Here is an 8,652-nt window from a genome sequence, read left to right on the forward strand (position 1 = left end):
CCATGCACACATGCGTACATTAGACAAACGTGACCGTCTGAGTCTCTCTAAAATAGACTACTCACTTTTTTTTTCTGTTGTCGAGGTAAAAAAAAAATAACAGAGTAAATATTGGAGGGGAAAGAGATCATCGATCTCGCCCAGGCGGCAAGCCCGACCGGATTCGTCCTCGTCTCGCCGCTCTCTCCCTACTCCCCCCGAACGTACCGTGCCGCCGTCAGCTTGGGTGTCCCCCCACCGGTGGAGAGCACGCAGGGACGCCTGGTCGCCCCAAGAGGCCGGTCCGGCGGGCGAGCGCCGGCGCGGCAGCGCCTGGAGCCCTCATCGGCGGCAAGCACCAACCGAGGCTGCACGCGCATTGAAGGTTAGTTTTGATTTCTCCAATTCCCGATCCCCCGATGATCCACCATCTATGTTCGGATCGAACAGATGCACCAATCGGGTTTCAGACAGACAGTTCCATGCCAATTTGTGACTGAATAATATACTCCTATATGGGCGCGTGGCGAAAAACTGAATCAGCTGAGGTAGGGTTCGTTTGGCAAGCTGTTGTGCCATGTCAGTAAAATTACTACGGTACTAGGGTGCAGGGCTGTCGTGCTCTGTTTTTGGGCAATGCATAAATTATCACGTTCTGAACCGAGAGGCTACATCCTGCTTTTGTTTTCGGCCAATTTGACGGCTAATGTTGCAGTTTTTTTTCAGCAAATTGCATGCCTGATTTTAGATAGAGTGCACTTGTGGATGAATATAGCATGTTTGGTATATTAATCGAGTTGGTGGGTGTGAGACATCGCTCCGATCTGGCTTTTATTCTTGCTTCCTTGCTTCCCAAATACAGGAGGAGGTGTAAGCTGTGGTTGTTGTCCTCAAATGCTTTGCTGATTTAGAAACGTGAAATGAAAGCCGCTCCATATTTTTGCCATTCCAAAGCCTAAACCCAGGTTTAAGAATGACAGCCTTGATATATGCTTACTGTGCAGGCCCAATAAGGAAAGATATATCATTATGCGGCTTGGTTTGGGTGGTTTAAACATTTAGGAAGTTGACCCTAGGCCGCTTAGGCCTGAAAATTTACCAGCTCCACCACAGGATGCTACGATTCTCTCTGTTTTTTGCTTGACTTATTTAGTCACCTTGCAAAATATTAAAGCAGAAGAAACTTTTGCATACATAGTGGACTGAATATGTTATGGTTTGTGTTACAACAATTGAGTAACATAAAAGAGAGTCGAAGAATATACATCTCAACTGAGATTTCTATAATTTTTTTTATTGCCATTGCTCGCTTCAAATAATCCATGGAACAACAGTACAACACAAATTCGATGTGTATAACAGTAATTATAGGTGATCCAGCTGGTAATAATTTGATGAATACTATTTGTTTGTCTTTACTAATGCCCATGCAAACCTTCCTTACAGAAAGCGGTTAATATAGTAGTATGTCAAAAAGAAAGAGAAGCTCAAAGGAGAAACAGAGGCTGCTGGCCAACAAAAATAAGTGGCCAAGGCTTCAGTTGAGTGATCTACCAATGGTATGAAATGTCAAGCTGCGACTCAAGTAATAATCGTGTATATCATCATGCTGCCCTTCTCCTACCTCTGCATGATGTACCATATAACACATTAACACCATGGAACACAACTACTCTTCTTTCTATATGCTTTTTGCCATGTTACATTGTAGAACATCTTTTTCATAATTGCTGAATGGTAAATAAAGAATATGACACCCTTGGTTCTATGTTACAGGATATTTTGCACTCTATGGTATCAAGATTGCCAATAAGACAGGCTGCAAAGACAAGCATATTATCAAGCCACTGGAAATATGTTTGGTGTTGGCGCACAAACTTGGAGTTTTCTTTTAAATCACTAGTTTATAAAAAGGGATCTGGGATTCCCCTTTCACACATCAGCGAATATGTTTTTATTCAGAGGGTCGATGCAATTTTAAGGCAACACTCCGGCGTAGGGGTTGAAAAACTGGAAATTGAATTTTCACCGTTACACCATGAACACGCAGAGCACATCGATACATGGGTGAAGTTTGCTATTGCATCAAAGACAAAGCAACTGATTCTTGATTTTCTAGTCCAGCGTCATGGAAAGGAACCATATACCTTCCCTTTTCAGCTTTTTGATGCCACTAATGGTTCCCACTTACAATTCATGAAGCTTGGTTCTATTTCTCTAAAACAGCCAGCAAACATTAAGTTTTTTCTAAACCTTAAAAAGCTTGAGCTTGTAGACGTGAATATTACTGATGAAGAACTTATTGAGAAATATATCGATGAAGTCATCAAATTGTTCTGCCCCGGCATATATGTTCACAGAATTGCCTAGCACTCTATGTTATCTTGAGGCACTGTCTCTAACAAGCGAAGAGCTGAAGGTTTGAGTTAATTACAATTGTATTGATTTCCAATGTTTATGTGCATTATCTGTTTTGTTTGATTGGTGTTTATTCTTTTTTCTCTTTATCTTTCTAATGTTTATGAGCTACTTCACTCCATTAATAAAGTAATAACTTATTGATCTTTAACAAAACTGGTACCACGTTTGTTAACTAGTTATGCTGCTTATAATATTATATAAACCCATTGTTACGAACCTACCAGCAATTTAAAAAGAACAATTAATTGTGTGGTGCTCTCATGTATAGAACTTATACTCATCACTTCTACAGATGTTGATGGATCACGAACTTAGATGGTATCATAAGCGTGACAGTGAGTTAAGGAGCCTTCCTTCATACCCTCACTCCCATTTGAATCTGGTCAACATTACAGGGTTTTATGGTCCGAAAGCTTAGCTTGAGTTGGCACTCCATATTTTGAGAAACTTTGCCATGCTCAAGGCGATGAAGATAGATCCAAAGCCTGCGGTTGCTGGTATCCATGATTCTCTGTTTATGAAAGATGGGATTTGTTTCTATGATGGCTATAGAGTTGCCAAGAAATACCTCCGCAAAGCAGACCGTCAAGGTGTTGTTGGCGTCGTAAAAATTCGCCGTAGGGATGTAAAAAATGTTAGTCCATACCACCTGCTTGATCCATTTTGGATCACCACATTGGCGGAAGATGATTCACGAATGAGCTTCACTTCGATTGAGCTGGACTCTTTTTTGCGCTTACTGACAACTTGTAATTATGGTTTTTTTCTAAATTAATACCATGGAACACAACCACTCTTCTTTCTTTGTGATTTTTGCCATGTTATATTATTTTGCACTCTATCGTATCAAGATTGCCAATAAGACAGTCTGCGAGGACAAATGTATTATCAAACCACTGGAAACATATTTGGCGTTGCTGCACAAACTTGGAGTTTCAAAAACATGAGCAAATCGCTTTATTTGAGAAACCCTAACTGAGCGAAATCTCTTTTTAACTCCGAAATGTCTACAAAGAGCAACAACGATAAAACCGAACTGAATCTCCCAAGACTCACTGATAGAGAAACAGTTTCACCGAGCGAATCGCTGTCAAAACCAGCTCAATCAAATCACCTCCGAGACGGGAGGATCAGAATCAACCCCCAACCAACTCAATCGAATCACTCAAGATCAGAAGCAAAATTGGTAGTCGGTGTAGCCGCAACCGATGTGCATGGGCTGCTCCAGAGCCTGCTGCGAGAACTAGTCCCTCAGGTGAACGAGGCCATCGCGGTAAGCTGTTTGCAGGGCCTCCTTGTTTTGGAGAGAGATCAAGTTCATCTCCCAAAACTCTGTCTGCGACCTGGCGTCCCATCCCCTGCATCTCAGCTTGGTTGTGATGGTCATCCTCCTATTTGAGGCTACGCCCTCGTCAGGCATCACAGAGTTGCTCTGCATGGAAGAAGCAAAAAATAACCTCAGATTCCACCCAAAAAATCCAATCACATTCCACCAATACTCCCGATTCGACTCCACCCAACCCAATAATACCGAGCAATAGCAAGAATCCGCCATGAATATGAGCAGGAAAAGCAAAATCACAATCCCGAACAACACCCAGGAATCCGCCGTGAAGAGGAAGAGGAAGAGGAAGAAGCAACTTACAGGAAACACGACCTGGTCCCTGTCCACGGTGCGGCGGTTGATGGAGGGGCCGACGTGGATGAAGTCAGGGCCGCGTGCCAGCGCCCTCTTAACGGCGACGAGCTCCTCCTAAGTGTCCACGATGGCCTCATCCGCCTGGTTGATCGTCGCGTTGATCCTCTGCCGCCCGCAACACCATCTCGGCCTCCACCTTTGCGCACCACAACCTCTGGGTTGAACACCTAGAAGGCGTCGTTCGCCTTGATTCCCGCCTGCATCCGCTGGTTGATGTGGATGGCGTCGAGCACAGTGGTGGTCTCCTCCACGTGGAGCTGCACCTTCTTGGGGTCCTCGTGAGCGAAGGCGCTGTCGACGTCCGCCATGGAGAAGACGTAAACCTTGCGCAGCGAGGGGTCCATGGTTTGAGTTAATTACAATTGTATTGATTTCCAATGTTTATGTGCAGGGCTTTGCTACGGTACACCCAAATGATTGTGTACCGTTGATCTAATGTCATATTACATCTTAAGAGGTAATAGTTTAAATATTTATTTTAATTCTTATTTTTAAATAAGAAATAGAGGATTAGATCTAACATGCATGCATATGATTAGTTGAGATCTCAGGTTTCTATTTTTTTACATAATGTGCTGGCCATTAAATTGAGACAAGAAATATTTTTTATCCCCTCCATGCACATGACAAACTCAGTAGATTGCATGTAACATTTTTTTTTGCAATCATGTGCTGTAACATAAATACATGATGTATCATGCACAATTTAGATCTAACTTCATTGATACATCGATGGAGCTAGGGTACACATGTGTGTAACATTTTTTCTTTTTCTTGTGGAATGACAAACATATGATTGGAGCCTTTGCATACTTGAGTTTGCATCATTTTTTGTGATGTATGAAGGAACCACCATGAGTTTGTAATGTTATTTTGGAATGATATGTGTCGTGGTGCTGCAAACCACAGCCGGGTGGCGGAAGGCACCCGCCCTAGCCCAGAGGGTGTGTACTCGGGGGTTAGCTAGTCTTAGATCAATCTTCCTCAAGAACTCGATGAACACAACGGGATTTAGAGTGGTTCGGGCCGCCGGAGCGTAATACCCTACGTCCACTGTGTGTTGTATTGCCTTCCACGAGAGTGAGAAGGTGCGAGATTTTCTTCCGGTCTGAATTCTGGAGATTGTCCTGTGCACTGCGGGCACCTCCCTCTTATATCTCAAGGGGGCGCGTACACGGCTGTTGGATCCCCGACAGGTGGGCCCAACGATGCGATATAAAATAATGAGGTGTTCACATATTATGGCGTTGCAGGCGAGGGAGATCTCTCTCTTGGATTCGCTCGCCTGCTCCCGGAGCCCTCCGTCCATCATGTCTTGGCGCTGTCTTGTCGAGACGGAGCGCGACGCAGCTAGTAGCATCGCCTGTTATGTAGCTGAGCGGCTATGTAGGGAGCGGCGTAGGCGGCATGATGGAAAAGTGCCGGGCCGTCGTATCCATTTAATGCGGCAGACGGGCTCTGCGCGGCGCGGCTCAGGCGGCTCCACTGTGCTCCTTGGTAATACGCGGCGCGCAGCGGGGCCTGACAAAAGGCTGTCTTGTGTACCGCGGTGGCAGAGCACGCCTTGTCCATCGCATTAAATGCGGTAGGTGGGCGAGTCTTCCTGCGGAAGACTCGCGCACAACCCCACGTCTCCGGGACACGTGGCGGCTCCGGACCCCTACACGGTGAGGGGAGTCCGGACGGGCGCAGGAGGCTCCGGACCCCTCTGGGGGTCCGAGGCCCCGGCGGTCAGCTCGGAGCTTCCCTTTTGTGTAGACACGTGGCGTCACCGGACCCATCCTCAGGCGGGGAACGGTCCGGGGCCGTTGGCCTGGTGAGGGAAAAACCTGGCATGTGGGGCCTGGCTACTCCATCTTTCCCGCGCAGCTACGGGTAACTACGCGGGTCCTGTCTTGCTGCAGTAAGAGTGGGTATCCCTGTTACAGGGTACCGACAGTGGCCCCCGGGCCCACCTTGGGAGAGGTACGAACCCACAGGTGGGGCCACTTCAGCGATTTGGCTCTGTATAGCTTGAAGCTCCTTTCTGCAGGGGTCTCGACCGGCCTTGACCACCCGTCGGGTTGGATGCTGCCTCATCACGTCGCAACGGATTACTGACTAAGGGCCCCACGATAAGTGGTTCACCTAGTCACACGCGCGACGCTCGGCATTGTTGCAGCCGGAGTAAACGAATCATTTACCACCGGCGCAGCTCCCGAAAAGCTCGGCCGCGCCTACGATTAATGCGCGCACGTCGGCTCGGCTTCCGCCTTGCTTCACGCGCGCGGGCGACGGTTCGGATCCCGCCTTTTCGCACCCTCGTTGATTACCCACCCTCCTTGACAGGTGGGCCTGGGCCCCCACGTCATGGACTGGGCGGCTAACTCCGGGTGCGGGCGTCGCTTGAGTTCCGGCGACGGTTCCGGGGCGCGCTGGTTGAGTCAGGCTTTATAGCGGGGCATACCGCATTCCACGGTTGCTTTCCCGCATTCGTCTTCTTCCTCCAGCCTTTGCGCCCCTTTGCCTCCGAGCCTTCCTCGCTCTTCTCTCCCCCCTACACAAGCTCCTTCCTCACCCACCAAGAGATGGCGTCCCTTGTTCATCCCCGTCGCTTCCAGACCGAGGGAGAACTGAACACAGTGCGCCGCCTGCTTGGGTGGAGCGCTCAGGAGACCGGCTGGGGCGTGCGAGCAGGCTCGGTTCCCCTTGGCAACCTCCGCGCCGGGGAGTTCGTGCTATTCACCTCGCACATCTCCGCCGGCGTGGGACTGCCGATTTCTTCATTCTTGCTGCTGCTGCTGGAAGACTTCGGCCTCCAACTTCAGCATCTGACACCGCACTCCCTCCTCCTGACGTCCATCTTCGTGCACCTATGCGAGATGTTCGTAGGAGTTCGGCCCTGCGTCATCCTCTTCCGCTACTTCTTCATTCTGGTGAGGTCCGGAAGGAGCAGGGACGAAGTGGGAGGGTACTACTTCCAGATAAGGAGCGACCTGCCGACTCCTTACATTCCCGGCCTTGCTGGCGGAAGGTGGGAGGAGTGGCGCAGGGATTGGGTGATCGCCACCACCGAAGCCAACGAGCGCCTTGCCCTGCCGTCCGCGGGGCCCGCCACCGACAAAGCATCTTGGAGGGCCAAGCCGTCACTGCAGCCGGAGTTCGACTCCGTGCTGGACAAGATCAGGTCGCTGGCGGAGAGCGGCCTCACCTCATGGCATGTGCTCGGCGACTTCGTGAAGCGGCGGATCGCCCCCCTGAAGCAGCGGCCACGACCGGCGTGGAGCTTCACCGGCCTCAACGACTGCAGCAGGACCCACCGCGGGGAGGGAAGCGACCTGACCCAGGAGGCCTTGGAGGTCCTGGTGCGGAACGTGACGGGAGACACCTTCATCCCGGAGAACCTGATCCCCCCGCAGGGCATAGTCCCCCTCTGCGAGGACTCCGCGCGGGTGGCAGTGCTGGCAACCCTGCCGACTCTGGACGACGGGGGACTGGCCCCACGCCAGACCGGAGGCGACGCGAACCGCGGGCTCCGGATCCCTGGCACGTCCGGGGATCAGGCTACGCTGGGCGCTGCGGGGTCCGGCGTCACTACGAAGGGGAAACAGGCCGCGGCTAGCAGCGCGGCCGCGGCCGGTTCTAGCCGGGCTCAGAGCAGCTCCGGTGCGTCGTCGGGGGACGCAGGCCGGCGGAGGCTACTCCGGGGCGACGGGACCCTGGTCTCGGAGCCCGCCGCGAAGCGCCAGAGGTCTTCTGAAGGCGCAGGCCAAGGTAGCTCCCGGGCTGCCGGCCCCCACGGGTCCTCTGGCGCAACTGGACCACCACCATCGCCGCCGAGGAACTCATCGCGCCGGCAGCGAGAGCAGCAGCAGCAAGCAGCCGCAAGAGCAGCGGCAGCAGGCGCACGGACGGCAGCAGCAACAACAGGTGCGACCCCGGGTTGCGCCCATGCCGCAGCCGCAGGAACAGCAGCAACGGGTGCAGGCCCGGGTTGCGCCTGCATTGCAGCTGCACGGGCAACAACAGCAACAGCAACAGCAACAGCAGCAGCCACAAGAGAAAAGGCCCGGGCTCCGGGGACGCTGGGTACCCGGTACTGTTGGGTTAGTGTCATCCTGCTCTCCTTGCCTGTGCCGGTGTTCTGTTTGTTTTTGTTGATGGCTTTTCTGCTTTGCTACCAGGGCTTCCCGCCCCAGCGGTTCTTCTACCACCGTTGGCACATCAGCAGGTGCCCGGGCGGCGGCGACCTCGGCATCGACAGCGACGGTGGCAGCAGGTGCGGGACCCTCAGGTACGGCATCCTGCTGCTTACTTCGTGGCACATGATGCGATGCTGACTGTCATGCCATTTCCAGACTCTGCAGTGCTCAGTGCAGCAGCGGCGGCGGCGGTGGCGCCGGTGCTGGGTGCAGCCGCACCCGACACGGTGGTGGAGGTGCCAGTGCAGAGCGCAGCCGCTCCTGACACATCGGTGGAGGGGGCACCTGATGCGGCCTCGTCCGCTATGGCAGCAGCGGGAGTGCCGGAGTTAGGCTCGGCCGCGCCCGACTCGGCGGCAGCGGGGGCGCCAG

At 51.8% G+C, this 8,652-nt stretch overlaps 1 protein-coding gene across 1 annotated transcript; it reads left to right on the forward strand.

The window, feature by feature from the left end:
* The first annotated feature begins 159 nt into the window (after positions 1-159).
* On the forward strand, positions 160-3,204 carry LOC120648081 (F-box/FBD/LRR-repeat protein At5g56420-like). The gene is made up of 4 exons (XM_039924847.1): positions 160-364; positions 1,426-1,538; positions 1,756-2,343; positions 2,693-3,204. Exons 2-4 carry the CDS (start codon positions 1,446-1,448, stop codon positions 2,816-2,818), a joined length of 807 nt encoding a protein of 268 aa, XP_039780781.1. The 5' UTR covers positions 160-364; positions 1,426-1,445; the 3' UTR covers positions 2,819-3,204.
* Positions 3,205-8,652: the final 5,448 nt, after the last annotated feature.

The sequence above is a fragment of the Panicum virgatum genome, chromosome 1K (assembly GCF_016808335.1).
Source record: "Panicum virgatum strain AP13 chromosome 1K, P.virgatum_v5, whole genome shotgun sequence".
Classification (NCBI taxonomy): domain Eukaryota; kingdom Viridiplantae; phylum Streptophyta; class Magnoliopsida; order Poales; family Poaceae; genus Panicum; species Panicum virgatum.